At 36.0% G+C, this 19,605-nt stretch overlaps 1 protein-coding gene across 1 annotated transcript in view; it reads right to left on the bottom strand.

Moving 5' to 3' along the window:
* Positions 1-19,605, bottom strand: part of SLC35F1 (solute carrier family 35 member F1) — a 395,559-nt gene that overhangs the window by 141,417 nt on the left and 234,537 nt on the right. Inside the window, exon 2 of the mRNA XM_041746574.1 lies at positions 3,749-3,924. Coding sequence (XP_041602508.1) covers positions 3,749-3,924 — 176 coding nt within the window. The remainder of the gene's footprint in view (positions 1-3,748; positions 3,925-19,605) is intronic.

Raw genomic sequence — 19,605 nt, 5'->3', positions numbered from 1 at the left:
TAGAAATGTGGAATTCTCAGTCTTACCTGTTAATTCTCTGGAGAAGGGGGAGGGGCTAGAAATGGAGTTAATGATCAATCATGCCTATATAATGAACTTTCCATAAAAATCTCTGAAGTAGAGGATTCAGAAAACTTCAGGGTTGATGAACACATAGAGGTGCAGAAAGAGTGGCGTTCCCAGAGAGGTATGGAAACTCTGTGCCTCTTCCCACATACTTTGCCCTACTCACGTCTTTCATCTGGATGTTCACTATATTATTTAACATATCCTTTTATAATAAACTGATAAACAGTAAGTAGACCATTTTCCTGAGTCCTGTGAACCACTCCAGCAAGTAATTAATCAAACCCCAGAAGGAAGTCCTAGGAGTCTCTGATTTACAGTCTATCAGTCAGAAGCAGAGGTTACAACCCAGACCGCAATTGGCATCTGAAGTGAAAGGGGCAGTCATATGAGACTTAGTTCTTAGCCTGTGGGATCTTATGCTAGCTATGTCTAGGAAGACAGTGTCAGAACTGAGTTCAAGTGTAGGACAACCAGCTCGTGCCACATAATTGCTTGGTATGAAAAAACCACATATCTGGTGACAAAAGTGTTCTAAGTGTGATACAAGTGTGAGATAAAAGTGTGATAGTGTGAGAGTAAAGGAAAGATACACAGGAAGAGAGCTGAGCTTTTCTTTATAATTCCTGAAGCCCTACTACCTACATACAGCATGAGTTTGGATTTCAGACATTACTTCAATGAGTACATTTTATTTGCCTGAATAATTTCTTAAAAAATGGTTACTATTAACCCATCGAAGTTATGGCTAAATTCTCAGCGGAACTACTTGTTTGAAGTACATTTTTTCCCCTTGTAAAGTTGTACTACTGAGGTTCTTTGTTATGAACAGCAAAATCTTTTTGAATTTTAGAACTATCTGGAATAAAAACATAGCATCAATCAATGAAAGGGTTAGATTTAAGCCTGTTCAACAAGATACACATTTCTTAAGGAGGATGGTGGTCAAATTTTTGTAGGAACCAATTAATAATTAGGGACAATTCAGAACTCCAGCTTGAACTGGAGTTATATTGGAATTTCTATTGGAATCTGTTGTTTCAAAGTCTTTGGTCACTGGTTCAGAGCAAATCTGGTAAAGAGAAGGCAGTTTAACTTTGAAGTCCAATGTCCACAAGGCTTTTGTCATGTCACCAGGAACACTTCTGAAGAGCTTCTGGGATTTATCACATTCTATTCACATGTGACAATTATAACCTTTTAGAAGTTGTACAGTTAAAATGAGAAAGAAATATTTGTTTAAAAAATGCTCCGGAGACTAACTTCCTGCAGTTAAGGTGGCCTAAGGTAATGTCAAATTAAATGGTGGCTTGGCGGGATAGGTGACGTCTGCTCTGGGAGAACTGGAAAGACAGTAATTTTGCTCAGTCCTAATCTGCAGGCCTCTGGGAGGAGTGGTCAGGAAGCACCAGGAAAGGGGAAGGAATCGTGACTATGAGAGCACCTCCCCTGCACACACCAGACTTTCCATCCTCTCATCCTCTTTGCTCTGCTGTTCATTCCCTCTCAAATCTTGAGGTACACAATGAAAGAGATTATTATATCTCTATAACATAGTACTGAATCAGCCTATACAAAATTAATGTAATTACTATGTTGATTTCCAGATGTTAGCTTAATGCCAGCCTATTAAAACTTCTAAAGATGAAGATTAAAACAAACATTCTGAGTAAACACCCACATAAAGACATGTCAAGTGAATCTAGTGATAATCTGAGGGAATGGTAGAAATGTCCAGAGAGGGCATTTTAGAAATTGAATCTCTCCATCACTGACTGGGATAAACAGAATTTTCCAGGCGCTCCTCAATCTTGTTTCCAAAGAGCCTCCAAATTTCTTGTCCTAGTCCCTGGTCTTTTGTCAGCTGTGCTCTCTCCCGTTACCCTGTATCCCCATATCTGGGACTATATCCTCTTAACTTCATTGCTGTGCCTCAATAGACCTTGCACCAGGGCTGGTTTCTTATTCAGGGTTTTAAAATTCAAGCAAAACCCCTTCCTTTTATTCAAAAGTATCTTCTTTTCCTCCTGCTGCCTTCCCTAGGACCTACATGGGATATAGGGAGTCCAGAGAGGCACAGGCAGGCAAAGGAACTGGTGTCCTAATTTATAAAATTTTGGGTAATAATACTTATTTCCTTGGACTGAAGGAATAAGAGAGATAACTTACATACATAGTGTCTGGCATATTATAGAATCTTGATAAAAGGTATTGTTGTAAATGTTAGGTCTTTTGCTACATTTAGTTTTCAAAGCTTTACTGACTGAAATTTTCTCTCTCTTTCTTAGAATGACTCGATTTTATTTTTTTCCTCATGAAGGTTTTTGTTAAATCTCTGGATTCCTGGAAAGTAAGATGGACAAGAACCCATTAGTGAGGACTAATTACAGGTCACCATCTCATGGCCTAGACTATTTAGTCCTAAAAATCGGAGAAGATAAATTCACCACTTTCCTGTGAGTTTTGTGGGCTTTCTTTTTGGCATTTGTAGTGTTCAAACTATTAGCTTCCAGATCATGCTGAGGAAATATAGCTGAGACTCAATGTCTACAACTTTTGTAGTCTGAGTTTTGCATTGAAATTTTATTCTTAAATTAATTATGTCTACTGTAGTTAAACTTTAAGAAACAAACACCAATAATACAATTTTTTGAGAAGTAAATGAAACTAGCTTTTCCAATACTTTAAACAAATCCAAAGTTAAAGTGGAATTCAGTCCCAATGGAATAAAATCTAGTTTTGGACACATTGTTTTAATTAAGCAATATTATTCTGGATGACCATTTAAATAATTAGAGTAAAAATGAGATACTTGATACAGTTCTTACAAAGTTTCAGAGAAGTATGACTGTTAGGATTGATGAATAAAGCTATTCATGTATCCTTATTTATTATTCAGGTATATAAGTGTCTTTAAACCTATTAATGATTATTTTTCAATGCATATTTCACAGCCAACAGCTCCTAGAGGCGAACTGTTGGCTATTTCTGAGCCAGGGAAAAGAGTTTTTATACCAGAGTCAGCATTATAGTCATAAGTTTCTGAATTACACTCCCCAGAGATACATCCCAAGGATTTCAACTTCAGTTGCCAATTAAAAAGTTTTTCTTGTATTGATTCTTGGAGGACTTCTTTTCTTGCTTTAGCTATTTTAAATTTAGACAGAAGATCTCACCTGACCATTTGTGGTAGTTTTCTTTCCTTTTTTCCCCTTTATTATTATGAGAGTTGTTTGTGTTTACTATATTTATGTTTCTTGTGACACTTTCCTAAAGAATATACATTTGTCTGTAATTCCCTTGGATTTCTCAGGACCAGCATTAGTGAGGACAGATGTTCCAGGCCTTTCCAGCATCCAGGGAAGCACTCTATTTAGATTCACTGAGGGGTACAAGGAATGTTAACAGAAATTCAGATAGTGAGCAATTGTACATTTTGCCTATACATGCATTTCCTACTTCCCGCTGAATTCACACAATTTATGCTTCTTTGTGATTTATTTGTTCATTCTGTTTGCTTTATTATTGCAAAATAGAAAAGTGAGATTTGAGGTCTTGAATTGTCTTATGATGCTGTATGTGAAAAAAAGTTAATTTAGTCATGGCTCATCATGCTTCTAGATGTTTGTAAAAAATAAATTGAGCTATATTCCAAGCTACATATGCATTTTTGCATGCTTACCTTGTCTGACAGCTAGTGTGGTGGTATAGACCAAGAAGAGAAGGATGTAATTGAGGAAACTCTGAAAGACTGGTGTATTGGCATGGAAATCTTCTGACAGGTACTTGCTGGTCAAGCCAATTCCACAAATAAGAAGAGATAACACCTGGCCCAGAGCCACAGAGATTAACATCTCCCTGAAAAATAAAGAGAAACAGCAAAGATCAGCAGGAAGTCCATTAAAACACTAACAGTTAAAATTTATTGGGCACTTGCGCCAGTCACTAGGTTCAATGCAATAAGTAGTACTTTTTTTCATCCATCACAGCAATCCTACAAGCAAGGTGCAATTATTAGTGAGGTTTTATAGAGGGAAAAAAAACAAAGTTTAGAGGAGTTAAGGAATTTGCTCACTGTCACATAACTAGGAAATGGCAAAGCTGGGATTTGAGACCAAATCTCTCCAAGTAATCCTGGCTTCTAGCCATGGCACTCTGGAGCCTGTGGGGGGAAATTAACCTCATCCCTGATGCCCACCATCGCGTTCATTAAGCATTCAGAAACCTGAGAGAACACCGGCACACTGACAAAGAAGCACTATATTGTAATCTTATCCTCAGGTTCTCATTCCAATAAAGACAGACTCTTTTTTTTTTTTTTAAAGACTGAAATCTTGGATCCAGGAACACTTAGGGGAAGGGGATGTACAAACCCCGACAATCCAGAGGGACCATCTCCTTTCCATTTCCAGATTTTGGATCATAATTTGCTCTAGCAAGCACTAATAAGCACTGATCTCTGCTCCTCTACACAAGTTACAATCGCTTGCACAGGAAAACTGCTATTTGTGAAGGAAATTTAGTTACTGAGGTGGTATAATAAAACATTTCAAATTCTGTAAATATTTTCTGTGGCTTTTTCATAGGCATTGTCGACCATTGTAGTAGGGACTAAAAGGCCAGAGTCAAGGGGTTCACTTTGCAGAGAAATAAAGTGCCCATATGGGTTTTATGATCATATAAACCTGCATCGTCTGACTCAGGAAGAACCCCTGGAAATAAAGCAGGCTTTTGCCTTCCCCAAAAGTCCCATCTGACTTTCCTGCTTTATTTTTAGAAACAGAAATGTAAAATAAGCAAGCAGTAGTATTTCTAAACAAAAAGCATTAGTCAGAGGACTTGCAATGTTACATATTTCCTCCCCCACAGCAATGTGAACCCATCTTTCTGGAAGGCGCACAGAGTCCTGAGCAGGTATCTGCATCATGTCTTGCTTAAAAAAAAAAAAGAAAGAAAAAAAGAAAAGGCATCCTTCACATTTTGGTCATTCCATTTGTTTCCATGGGAGGAAAATTGTGGCAAGACATGAGGGCTTTCTTTCATGAGATTAACCTGTAAAATGCTGGTAGAGGCTTCTCACTGGTTGCTTTGTTTACAGGTATTGGCCCTGACCCCTGAATTCAATCTTTATTAAGGAACCAAAGAGATATTTTAAAACACATATGTTTAAAATGTCAGCCTGCTGCTTAAAATCCTATAATGGTACCCCATAAAATACAGTGATCTAGAAGGCCTGTAGGTACATCGTCTACACAGATGGCTGCCAACATTTCCTCCTATCCCTGTGCGTTCATGCTGTTCCTCTCATCTATTTCTCCTTTTCTAACTCAGTTTATCTTGTGACTTACTTTGACCAACTATGTAGGGGAAAGGATGTCATGTGACCTTTGGGCTAATCCATAAGAAGCTCTGTAGCTTCCATTTTTTTGCTCTCTTCAGATACAGCTTCCACGTAAAGAACTCAGGCAACTGACTATTGAGAGGCCACATGAAAAGAAAAAGAGACTCAGCCAATAACACCCCAGCTGAAGCACCAGACAGACATGTGAGTGAGGATCCTGGATTCTCCTGCCCCAGTGGAGCAGTACCAGCCTGTGCCACATGGAACAGAGATAAGCCATTCCCAGAGATGGCTGCCCAACTGAAGAATTATGAGAAACAATCAATGGCTGTTATTTTAGGGCATGACATTTGCAGTGGTTAGTTATGGAGCCAACAGGTAACTGAAAACAAGGCCCTAACTGCCCTCCCTTCACTCTCATTACCTCTAGAGCTTTACCTTCTGCCTTCCCCATGAAGCCAGAGCTCCAGTCTACAAAGCTACTTACACCTCAACAATGAGTCATGCTCTTCTTTGCTGGCATTCCTTTGCATTTGTTATTATTATTCTAGAATGTTCATCCTGCCTTGATCTATCTGATTCCTATTCATCTTTTAAGATTTGGCTTAGATGTTACCCCCTTTAAGAAGTCTTACCTGTCCTCTTTTCCCTGGGATGTTTCTCCTTTACATCTCTAGCATTGTATTATAATTACTGATTTTACCCCCTTTTATCTTCTGCCAGACTGTGAAGTCTGTATGATGTGCTTCACTGTATCTATAGCTGGGCAATACCATTCAGGGGAAGAAGAAAATGAAGGAATTCAAAAACAGTGCAGAGATAGGCCTAGGCAACCCTGAGCAGTTTTACTGAATTGAAAGGTGATAAAAAAAGAAAGGCAGAGGTAAAGAGAAGTACTAGAATTACACATACAAGGGAATATTACTCAGCTATTAGAAATGACAAATACCCACCATTTGCTTCAATGTGGATGGAACTGGAGGGTATTATGCTGAGTGAAGTAAGTAAAATGGGGAGAAGGACAATCATTATATGGTTTCACTCATACAGGGAATATAAGAAATAGTGAAAGGGATTATAGAGGAAAGGAGGGAAAATGAGTGGGAAATATCAAAGAGGGTGACAAACCATGAGAGACTCCTCTAACTCTGGGAAATGAACAAGAGGTAGTGGAAGGGGGGATGGGGTGAATGGATTGAGGGAGGCACTTGATGGGATGAGTACTGGGTGTTATGCTATATGTTGGCAAATTGAACTCCAATAAAAAATTATACAAATTAAAAAAACGGTTTTTAAGTCACACTAACAGAAGTGTGATATTCACTAACAAAAATCATGATAAGGATCTGGTTTTAGTGGAAAGATAACAAACATTTTTGGTATATTGAATTTGAGCTGCCAGATGAACTTCCAAATGATCCAGCAGTATTAGAAACAAGAGATAAGAATTGGATAGGGAGATCAACCAGGAGATAAATATGCAGAAGTGACACACCTAAGAGTGATGAGTAAAGTAGTAGAAATGGATGATTATCACGAAGGAAGGGAGAGAGAATAAGAGGGCCTAGGAAAAATCCTTGAGGAATCCCCAGATTGGGGTTAAGGGAGAAAGAAGAGGCACATCATTGGAGTCAGGAGTGTTTAGAAGGCTAAGGGCAAAATCAGGATAGTATTTGCTGTCAGGGAAACCAAGGAAGCAGAGACTGTCAAGGGAGGAGGTGGTTGTGATATTGAATGTTGCTAAGAGGGTAGAGAGAATGAGGACTGAGGGAAGATAATTTGTAGTCACTACTAGCTTTTGAAAGACCAGTTTTGGCAGAGTGGAGAGTACCAGAGCAATACTGGTATCATGGAAACCAAGGAAACAGAATTTCACAGAGGGAATAGTTAGCTGTGATAAGTAGGCATGAAGTGGTAAGATAAAAAAGTGTTGACTTTGAAGAGTTTTGAATTCTTCAAAGAGCTCTTTGAAGAGGTTTGATCTAGTCACCACAAAACATCATCATTACAATACTAGCTAAGATAATAATGTATAAAATGATTTAAAAATTTTACTTAGAGTAGATTCATGATTATCCTCTCACTGGGTCATTCTTGATTACTTGCATAATAAGTTATGTCCTTAAGTGGAAGAGAAATGGGGAGAGTTACAACTAATTGGTTGCTCCCAATGCTGAGAATGTCCACTGGAAAATACTGGGTATGGAGTAAATCTCCTTGGGAAAGAAGGTCGAAAACATGCTAATTCCTACAGTAGCTTAAATTACAACATGGTATTCAAAACCTTGGCAATATCCTATACCTTTCTTGAACAAAATCAAGCCACCAAAAATGACTGATTACTCACATAAGAGAATAGAATTTTAGTCCTTCTGATGTATATGTACCAATATACTATAAAACAGCCATCTATACGTCAGGCACTATATATGCATGGATGAAAAAGAAATGGTCCTTGTCTTTGGGGAGCTACTAACTGAGATTTTGGAGCTGAGTTCCCAAATAACTTACTACAAAATGAGGCCGGTTAAGGTGAAATAACAATAATAATTCATATTTAATAAGTTCTCACTCTATGCCAAGTCCTGGGCTTAATCTTACATATACTATCTTATTTAATCCTCATAATAACCTACAAGGCAGGTACTACTTTTGTATTTATTTCTTATAGAAATGTGCTGACTCATTGTGGGCACATTCTGAAAGCTTATGGTGCAATGAATCTGCTTACCAGATATTAATCTACTTTCTGGAGTTTTAAAAATATAGTATTGATTACATTAGTGACCGTTTAAATTCAAAGAGACTAAAGCAGTAGTCTCTTAATACAGAATACTGGAAGACCAAAATATTTAGAAATCTGTTTTCCAAATATTTTATACCTATCTACTGTATTTATCATTATACATTCACAGTATATATTTCTACTAATTTATACTATATAACTGTATAAATAAATATGCAAATATTTAGATGTTTTACAGATACACATGTATATACTATAAATCAAATTAATAAAAATTATCTCAAAAATAATTTTTTATTACCTAATAAATGTCAGATATTATACTAGACACAGAATAGTATGATGACTAGTATGATGAATAAGCATGTGCACAGATGCTAAGGAACTCAGTTTCAAGTAGGAACAGAGCTGGCTACATAACTACCGGTCCTAGTGAAAAATGACAATGTAGGGCCCTTTGTTCAAAAAGAGGAACTAAAGTGATTATAGGTACACACAAAAGGTTCTCCCTCTCAACTTGTCTGGTTTCTTTTCTTTTTTTTATCTCGTTACTTTTTTACCCCTTTCACCTGTTTCTCCCAACCCCCAATCTCCACAGCTCTGACAATGACCAATATGTTCTATTTATCTATCTGCTTGTTTTTTTAATAAGAAAAAAAATGGAGTGATATTTAATGTTGCTTAGAGAAGAGAGAGAATGAGGACTGATGGAAGATAATTTGTAGTCACTGCTAGCCTTTGAAAGACCAGTTTTGGTAGAGTGGAGAGTACCAGAGCAATATAAAAGAGATCATACAGTATTTGTCTTTCTCTGTCAGACTTATTTCATTAGCATAATGCCTTTTAGATCCATCTATGTTGTTGCAAATGGCAAGAATTCATTCTTTTTATGGCTGAATAATAATATACACACCACCCTATATGCACCACAATTTCTGGATCCACTCATTAATTGATGGATTATGGTTGTTTCCATATCTTGGCTATTGTAAATAACACTGCAACAAACACGAATATGGGGGTGCAGAAATCTTTTCTAGTTAGTGTTTTTATTTTCTTCAGATAAATACACAAAAGTGGAATTGCTGAATCATATGGTAGTTCTATTTTTAATTTGTTTGAAAACTTCCATACTGTTTTCCATAGTGGCTGCACCAATTTACATTACAACTAATAGTACAGAGAGGTTTCCTCTTTTCCACATCTTTGCCAACACTTATTTTTTTTACTTTTTTTATAATAACCATTCCAATAGGTTGTATGGTGATATATCATTGTGGTTTTGATTTGCATTTCCCTGATAATGATGCCAAACATCTTTTCATGTACCTTTTGGCCATCTTTATGTCTTTGGAAAAGTGTATATTTTGATCCTCTGTCCTTTTTAAAATTGGATTGTTTGTACATTTGTCATTGAGTTTGTTTATTTTGTTTTTGTTTTTGGCATCAACTTGTATGAATTCTTTATATATTTTGGATATTAGCCCCTTATCATATCCATGATTTGCAAATATTTTCTCTCATTTAGTAGTTGTTTTCATTTTGTTGATATTTTTATTTGTTGTGTGGAAGCTTTTTAGTATAATGTAGTCTCACTCCTTTTTGCTTTTGCTGCTTCTGCTTTTGGTGTCAGGTTGAAAAAAATCATCACCAAGACCTATGTTTTCCTCTAGGAGTTTTATGGTTTCAGGATATATGTTCAAGGCTTTAATGGATTTTGAGCTAATTTTTGTATGAGATAGTGGTCAAATTTCATTCTTTTACATTTGGCTGTCCAATTTTCCCAGCACCATTTGTTGAAGAGATTGCACTTTCCCCATTGTATATTCTTGGCTCCTTTGTTATATATTAATTGACCATATATGCATTGATTTATTTCCGGGCTTTCTATTCTGTTCCACTGATCTATGTATTTGTTTTTATGCCAACACTATACCTTGTTAATTACTATAGCTTTGTAATAGTTTTAAATCAGGAAGCATGATGCCTCTAGCCTTGTTCTTTCTCCAGATTGCTTTGGCTATTGGTTTTGTTTTTGTTTTTGGTTTTGGTTCTATACAAATTTTAAAAATATTCATTCCATTTCTTTGAAAAATATCATTAGAATTTTGATAGGGAATGTATTGCACCTGTAGATTGCCTTGGACCGTATGAACATTTTAACAATACTTCCAACACATAAGCACAAAATACCTTTCCATTTATGTCTTCTTCTTCAATTTCATTAACGTCTTATAGTTTTCAATACAAGTCTCTCAACTCTTTGGTCAAGTTTATTCCTAAGTATTTTATTGTTTTTGATGCAACTGTGAATGAGATTGTTTTTTTTAATCCCTGCTAGTTTGTTACTAATATAAAGAAATGCAACAGATATCTGAGTATTGATTTTGTAGCCTGCAACTTTACTGAACTCCTTTATTAGTTGCAACAGTTTTTGATGTAGTTTTTAATGTTTTCTGTATATAATATTGTTATCTGCAAATAATGACAGTTTTACTTCTTCTTTTCTTTTTTTTTTTTTTTTAAGATTTTACTTATTTATTCATGAGAGACACACAGAGAGAGGCAGAGACAGCAGAGGGAGAAGCAGGCTCCATGCAGGAGGTCCAATGGACTCCATCTCTGGACTCCGGGATCACACCCTGAGCCAAAGGCAGATGCTCAACCGCTGAGCCACCCAGGGATTCATTTTATTTCTTTTCTTGACTAATTACTTTGGCTAGGACTTCCAATACTGTGTTGAATAAAAGTGGCAAGAATAGGTATCCTTTTCTTGTTCTTCATCTTAGAAGAAATTCTTTTAGCTTTTCACCATAGAGTATGATGTTAGCTATGGGCTTGTCACATATGGATTTTACTTTTTAAATTTAATTTTAATTTTTTTAAAGATTTATTTATTTATTTATTTATTTATTTATTTATTTATTTATGAGAGAGAGAGAGAGGCAGAGACACAGGAGGAGGGAAAAGCAGGCTCCATGCCGGGAGCCCGATGTGGGACTCGATCCCGGGACTCCAGGATCGCGCCCTGGGCCAAAGGCAGGCGCCAAACCACTGAGCCACCCAGGGATCCCCACATATGTATTTTATTATGTTGATGATACCCACTTTGTTTTTGTCGTAAAGGGATGTTTTTGTTTACAGCTTTTATCATAAAAAGGATGCTGAATTTTGTCTAATTCTTTTTCTGCATCAATTAAGATGATCATATGATTTTTTTCCTTCATTTTGTTAATGTGGTATATCACAATGACTGATTTTCAGGTGTTGAGCCATCCCTGAATCCCTGGAATAAATCCCACTTGATCATAATGTATGATCTTTTTAATGTATCGTTAAATTTGGTTTGCTAACATTTTGTTGAGGATTTCCGCATCTATGTTAATCAGGGTTATTGGCCCATTTTTTTTTTCTTGTATGTCCTTGTCTGGTTTGATATGAAGATAATGCTGCCTTCATAAAATGAGTTTGGAAGAGTTCCCTCCTCTTCTATTTTTTTGGAAGAGCTTGAGTAAGGGTTGGTTTAATTCTTCTTTGAATGTTTAATTCAATTTACCAGTGAGGCCATCTGGTCCTGGACTTTTGTTTATTGGGAGGTTTTTGATTACTGATTCAATGTCCTTACTAGTAATTGTCTTGTTCAGATTTTCTATTTCATCATGATTCAGTCTTGGTAGGGTATATGTTACTAGGAATTTATCCAGTGTTCTAGTTTGTCCAATTTGTTGGCACATAATTGTTCACAGCAGTCTCTTTGATCCTTTGTATTTCTGTGGTATCAGTTATAAAATCTCTTTCATGTCTAACTTTATTTAAGTCCTCTGTCCTTTTTTCTTCATGAATAAAAGTAAAGGCTTGTCAATTTTGTTTATCTTCTCAAAGAACAAACTCTTAGTTTCTTTGATTTTCTCTATTGCCTTTTTAGTCTCCATTTCATTAATTTCTGTTCTAATCTTTATTACCTTCCTCTCCTTCTCTCACTTCTTTCAAGTTTGTTTCTTTTCTGGTTCTTCAGGTATAAAGTTAGGTTGTTTATTTGAAACTTTTCTTTTTTGAAAAGTTTTTTGAGGTAGGCATTTATCTATTTTTTTTTTTCATTTGCTTCAAGGTATTTTTTTGCTTCTCTTTATATTTATTCATTGATCCATTGGTTGTTTGGCAGCATCTTGTTTAATCTACACATATTTGTGAATTTTCCAGTTTAATTCAATTAAATAATTTCTAGTTTCATACTAATGTGGTCCACAAAGATGCTTGATAGAATTTCAGTCCTCTTAAATTTATTAAGACCTGTTTTGTGGCCTAGCATATCATCTATCCTGGAAACTGTTCTAATTGTGCTGGGGAATAGTATGTATTCTGTCATTTTTTTGGATGGAATGTTCCATACATACAACTGTTAAGTCCATCTGATCTAATGTGTTTCTTCAAATGAATATTTTTTTACTGATTTTCTCTCTGGATGATCTATCCATTGATGTAAGTGGGGTACTAAAATCCTTTACTATTATTGTACTGTTGTCTATTTCTCCCTTTAGGTCTATTCATATTTATTTCATATATTTAGGCACTCCTATGTTGGATGCAAAAATATTTATTTACAAATGCTATAACTTCTTGTTGAATTGACCACTTTATTATCATGTAATGCTCATTTTTGGGTCTCATTCTAGTCTTTGGTTTAAATTCTATTTTGTCTGATATTAAGCATAGGCACTCCAGCTTTCTTGTGGTTTCCATTTGCATTGAATATCTTTGTCTGTCTTTTTACTCTCAGTATGTGTGTGCCCTTATATCTAAACTGAGTCCCTCGTAGGCAACATAAAAATGGGTCTTGTTTTTTCATTCAATCAGCCACCCAATGTCTTTTGATTGGAGAATTTAGTCTATTTACATTTAACATGATTATTGATAGTTATGTATTTATCACCATTTTGTTAATTGTTTACTGGCTGTTTTTGTAGTTCTTTTCCATTTTCTTTTTCTTCTTTTGCTCTCTTTCTTTGTGATTTGATGACCTTCTATAGTGGTTAGCTTATATTCCTCTCTCTTTATCTTTATCTTTATATTTACTATAGGCTTTTGCTTTGTGGTTGTCATAGATTTACATAAAACAGCTTATAACAGATATTACTATTTTATTGAGAATTAAATTTTTATAGATAAGTAAATTGATGCTTAGAGGAGTTAAGCAACTAGCTCAAGATCACAGAGCTAGCATGGGGAAGAGTTTAGATGAAAACTAGGTTGTAAGAGTCCAAATCCCAACTTCTTATTACTATGCTTTACCAGTATTACGCTGCCCAAAAAAGGGGGGGGGGCTCTTTGCCCTCACAAAGGCACAGAGCACAGTGTTAGAAATCACATTTGCTGTGTTTTAGAAGTATTCTGGAGATGGTAAAGATAAAAAAAAGCCATCTAGATTGACTAATGAAAATTCTTCCACCAAGACCTCTGTCATGTATGCCTTCTAACAGGAGATCAACACAGTCTAATTCTAGTTTCTTCAGCTAAACAAAACAGCAAATCTTCAGTACTTAATTTCTGCTTTTAATTAGTGACCATGTCATTTAGCTGCTTTGGTATGATTTGATACAAAATGCAGATTATTGTTTTATCTGTCATGATAATAAAAATGATTTGTAAAACAGGAAGGATTGGAAGGAGCCTTTTATCAGATGAGTTCATGAGTTCTTTGCGAATCATAGAAAGCTAGATTCTGCAGCTATTGTGGTCTACACATCTAAACTAAGCAACTAGAGTCACCAAAGCAAAATAAGTAAATAAATAAAAATATAAATAAACCTGGATGTTGACTTAGCAAACTCTGCTAGTTCTGCCTCCCCAGCCATGCCATCTTCTTCTCATCAAATTCTCTTTTGTTGTCTTTAAGCACTGGACAAATTCTTTTGGTAATCTGTGAAACAGAATGACCCCTTTACCACTCTCTCTATTTTAGGATTTTTTTCAATTCACTTATTATTGCCTTATCACTCTGAACTATGGTGTTTTGTTTTGTTTTGTTTGTTTTTTTGTTTTTGTTTTTGTTTTTTTGCATAGGTAACCACCACAGTAGATCTGTGTCCCTTTATCTAACTCTTTATAATCTGAAGACCCATTTTCTCCAGAAAGCCTCGTTTTGGCCACTCCCTGCTCTCCAAGGCTGAGTTAAGTGCCCTCATTTGTATGCTCCTATCTCTATTCCTACTCACCAAGGTCTGTAACTCATAGCTCCTGAAAGAAAGGGAATATATTCTATTCATTCCTATGTTCCTGGTGCCTTGAGGATTGCTGGATGGAAAAGAAATAGATGCTCAATAAATACAGAATGAATGAATAAACATGTTTATGAGTGAACTAATATTTATAAATGAGAAAGGGCAAAGTCTTAGAAGATTTGAAAGATAACTGCTTATCTTACCTTGAAAAACTACTAGTTTTGAAAGACAAAACCAACCTTGTTTTTACTGTATTCCATCTTCCAGTTAGACACTGAGTTATTAAGCTATATTCTGTTGCTTTTTTGAACAAGCCTGGTAAGGTACTATCTTGCAAGAATGATGCTAAATATGGTGTTGGGTGGAATTCTGCACAGAGAGCTGTTGGTTATTCATGCAATATATAGAATAACACTCCAGATGCATTCTAACATAGGAAACATAGGTCCTATAATTTTAGTAGCAGAAATTGAGAGGAGACTATGATATACACTTTCATCTTCTTTGTTTATGCATTTAAAAGGACATCCTATCCACTTTAAATTCAAAATGACTAGACAATGAAAAATGCATGAGTCTCAGGAAAAGTAGTGCTGCTGGGAGCTGAATACCTATTATAATACAGCTTATATTCATAAAGACTGACATAACCATTACCACAAGCACTTTATTCTGTTAAAGAAATAGACTTTAGAACCTTGTGAATAAGCCTGTTACAAATTAGATATTCAAAATAATAAGATTTAAAATAAAACATGAATTGAATCTTGTTTTCCTCTCTCAATATAAGAATACATTCTTTTAAAAGGGTATGAAAAATTTCAACATAGTGTTATATAATCATATTGCTTTGTAATTCATTGGCATGAGAGTGAAACAATTATGTTATCATTTTGAATCAAAGCACGTCAACCTTTCTTTTTTTTGGTATATTTTTTATTGGAGTTTGATATGCCAACATATAGCATAATACCCAGTGCTCATCCTGTCAAGTGCCCCCCTCAGTGCCCATCATCCAGTCACCCCAACCCCCTACCCACCTCCCTTCCACTACCCCTTGTTCATTTCCCAGAGTTAGGAGTCTCTCATGTTCTCTCACCCTCTCTGATATTTCCCACTCATTTTCTCTCCTTTCCCCTCTATTCCCTTTCATTATTTCTTATATTCCCCATTTGAGTGAAACCATATAATGTTTGTCCTTCTCCGATTGACTTCCTTCACTCAGCATAATACCCTCCAGTCCCATCCACGTTGAAGCGAATGGTGGGTATTTGTCATTTCTAATGGCTGAGTAATATTCCATTAAGTACATAGACCACAGCTTCTTTATGCATTCATCTTTCGATGGACACCGAGGTTCCTTCCACAGTTTGGCTATTATGGAGATCACTGCTATAAATATTGGGGTGCAGGTATCCTGCCACTTCACTGCATCTGTATCTTTGGGGTAAATCCCCAGCAGTCCAATTGTTGGGTTGTAGGGTAGCTCTATTTTTAACTCTTTGAGGAACCTCCACACAGTTTTCCAGAGTGGCTGTACCAGTTCACATTCCCACCACCAGTGAGTGCAAGAGGGTTCCCCTTTCTCCACATCCTCGCCAACATTTGTTGTTTCCTATCTTGTTAATTTTCACCATTCTCACTGGGGTGAGGTGGTATCTCATTGTGGTTTTGATTATATTTCCCTGATGGCAAGTGATGCGGAGGGTTTTCTCATGTGCTTGTTGGCCATGTCTGTCTTTCTCTGTGAAATTTCTGTTCATGTCTTTTGCCCATTTCATGATTGGATTGTTTCTTTGCTGTTGAGTTTCATAAGTTCTTTATAGATCTTGGATACTAGCCTTTTACCTGATACATCATTTGCAAATATCTTCTCCCATTCTGTAGGTTGTCTTTTAGTTTTGTTGACTGTTTCTTTTGCTGTGCAGAAGCTTTTTTTATTTTTTAAGATTTTTTATTTTTTTATTAATTCATGAGAGACACAGAGAGAGAGAGAGAGAGAGAGAGAGACAGAGAGACAGAGAGGCAGAGACAGGCAGAGGGAGAAGCAGGCTCCATGCAGGGAGCCCGACGTGGGACTCGATCCCAGGTCTCCAGGATCAGGCCCTGGAATGAAGGCAGTGCTAAACCACTGAGCCACCCAGGCTGCCCTGTGCAGAAGCTTTTTATCTTGATTAAGTTCCAATAGTTCATTTTTGCTTTTTTTCCCTTGCCTTCATAGATGTATCTTGCAAGAAGTTGCTGTGGCCAAGTTCAAAAAGGGTGTTGCCTGTGTTCGCCTCTAGGATTTTGATGGAATTTTGTCTCACATTTAGATCTTTCATCCATTTTGAGTTTATGTTTGTGTATGGTGTAAGAGAATGGTCTAGTTTCATTCTTCTGCATGTGGCTGTACAATTTTCCCAGCAGCACCATTTATTGAAGAGACTGCCCTTTTTCTGTGGATATAGTCTTTCCTGCTTTGTTGAATATTAGTTGACCATAAAGTTGAGGGCCCTTTTCTGGGTTCTCAATTCTGTTCCAATGATCTATGTGTCTGTTTTTGTGCCAGTACCACACTGTCTTGATGACCACACCTTTGTAGTACAACCTGAAATCTGGCATTGTGATGCCCCCAGCTATGGTTTTCTTTTTTAAAATTCCCCTGGCTATTCGGGGTCTTTCCACACAAATATTAAGATGACTTATTCCAACTCTGAAGAAAGTCCATGGTATTTTGATAGGGATTGCATTAAATGTGTAAAGTGCCCTGGGTAGTATTGATATTTTCACAATATTAATTTTTTCAATCCATGAGCATGGAATATTTTTCCATCTCTTTGTGTCTTCCTCAATTTCTTTCAGAAGTGTTCTGTAGTTTTTAGGGAATAGATCCTTTACCTCTTTGGTTAGGTTTATTCCCAGGTATCTTATGCTTTTGGGTGCAATTGTAAATGGGATTGACTCCTTAATTTCTCTTTCTTCAGTCTCATTGTTAGTGTATAGAAATGCCATTGATTTCTGGGCATTGATTTTGTATTCTGCCACACTGCCGAATTGCTGTATGAGTTCTAGCAATCTTGGGGTGGAGGCTTTTGGGTTTTCTATGTAGAGTATCATGTCATCAGCGAAGAGGGAGAGTTTGACTTCTTCTTTGCCAATTTGAATGCCTTTAATGTCTTTTTGTTGTCTGATTGCTGAGGCTAGGACTTCCAGTACTATGTTGAATAGCAGTGGTGAGAGTGGACATCCCTGTCTTGTTCCTGATCTTAGAGGAAAGGCTCTACAAATTATTATAGTAGGAAATTTACTACCAATTATCTTAATATGTTAAGAGCAGGAAAATTTTGGACTTCTGTATTGTGCACTCATTTTGCATAAAGAACTGCAGCTACCAAATAATATTTCCCACTTAGTTATATAGGTGCTTCTGTGTATTAATCTAAAAATTACAAATACCACTAACCACTATAATTATTTTTGGCTTTTTCAGCCACTGAAACTGGCTTTTTCTTATTAATTTAAATACAGAAAAACTGTTTAACAAGCAAATGCACTGCTTCCAGGTAAACGATATAATCACCTTTTCTTTAACAAATATTTTCTTCACCTGTGGCTTGGCATGTTTAGTTAATAACTGACAAATATACTCTCATAGCATATAGTAAAAATATCAGAAATAAATTTTATCTTCCTATTAAAAAAATAAAATTAAATTAAAAAAATTTTAAAAAGGCGTTTTTTTTCCCCACTGAGAGACACACAGTGTTTCCCCACTGAGAATGATATTTGCTGTGGGCTTTTCATAGATGGCTTTTAAGATGCTGAGGAATGTTCCCTCTATCCCTACACGGAAGAGTTTTGATCAGGAATGGATGCTGTATTTTGTTAAATGCTTTCTCTGCATCTATTGAGAGGATCATATGGTTATTGTTTTTTCTCTTGCTGATATGATCAATCACATTGATTGCTTTACAAGTGTTGAACCAGCCTTGCATCCCAGGGATAAATCCCATTTGGTCATGGTGAATAATCTTCTTAATGTATTGTTGGATCCTATTGGCTAGTATCTTGTTGAAAATTTTTGCATCTATGTTCATCAGGGATATTGGTCTATAATTCTCCTTTTTGGTGGGGTCTTTGGTTTTGGAATTAAGGTGATGCTGGTCTCATAAATTGAGTTTGGAAGTATTCTGTTCCTTTTTGTCTTTTGGAACAGCTTTAGTAAAATAGGCATGGTTTCTTCTTTAAACGTTTGATAGAAATCCCCTGGGAAGCCATCTGGCCCTGGACTTTTGTGTCTTGGGAGGTTTTTGATGACTGCTTCAATTTCCTCCCTGGTTATTGGCCTGTTCAGGTTTTCTATTTCTTCCTGTTCCAGTTTTCATAGTTTGTGGTTTCCAGAAATGTGTCCATTTCTTCTAGATTGCCTAATTTATTGGCGTATAGCTGCTCATAATGTTTTTTAAATCATTTGTATTTCCTTGGTATTGGTTGTGATCTCTCCTTTTTCATTCATGATTTTATTGAGTCTTTTCTCTTTTCTTCTTAATAAGGCTGGCTAATGGTTTATCTATCTTACTAATTCTTTCAAAGAACCAACTCCTGTTTTTTTATTTGTTCTATAGTTCTCCTGGTCTCTATTTCATTGAGTTCAGCTCGAATATTTATTAACTCTTTTCTTCTGCTTGGTGTAGGTTTTATTTCCTGTTCTTTCTCCAGTTCCTTTAGGTGTGAGGTTACCTTGTGTATTTGAGTTTTTTCCAATTTTTTGAGGGATGCTTATATTGCGCACATCAACCTTTCTGTAGAGTAATCTTCATTCTGGTAACTATATTCAGGCAAGCCATGTTAGATTTGGGTCAGCATATGAATTCAGATATATATATACAGAGAACCCTTAAGTAAACTCCCTTAACTAGAAACAATTCCACTTGAACATGGGAGATACATGTGTTCTACTATGTTCTTTGAAAAGGTTCATGTTTTCAGAGGTTAGGACATTGGCTTCTTAAAGCTCTTGAGGAAAGTTTTTATCACATTTAAGTATTAACTAGAGTTCTTTGTAGAAAGATCATTAGGCTAGAAGCAAATACACATAGCCACAGTTTTAACATTAAAGCTGGGTATATTTGCTTCAGATTCTATATTCATTAATTTAATCTGTTCTCCGATTCTGAGGTATCAGGTTTTTTGTTTTGTTTTGTTTTTGTTTTTTCTTTAGAGGAAACCAAATAAGCCACAAAAAGGCCTCC

This window comes from Vulpes lagopus, chromosome 2 (genome assembly GCF_018345385.1).
Source record: "Vulpes lagopus strain Blue_001 chromosome 2, ASM1834538v1, whole genome shotgun sequence".
NCBI lineage: Eukaryota > Metazoa > Chordata > Mammalia > Carnivora > Canidae > Vulpes > Vulpes lagopus.
This window is presented reverse-complemented; position numbering and strand designations above follow the sequence as displayed.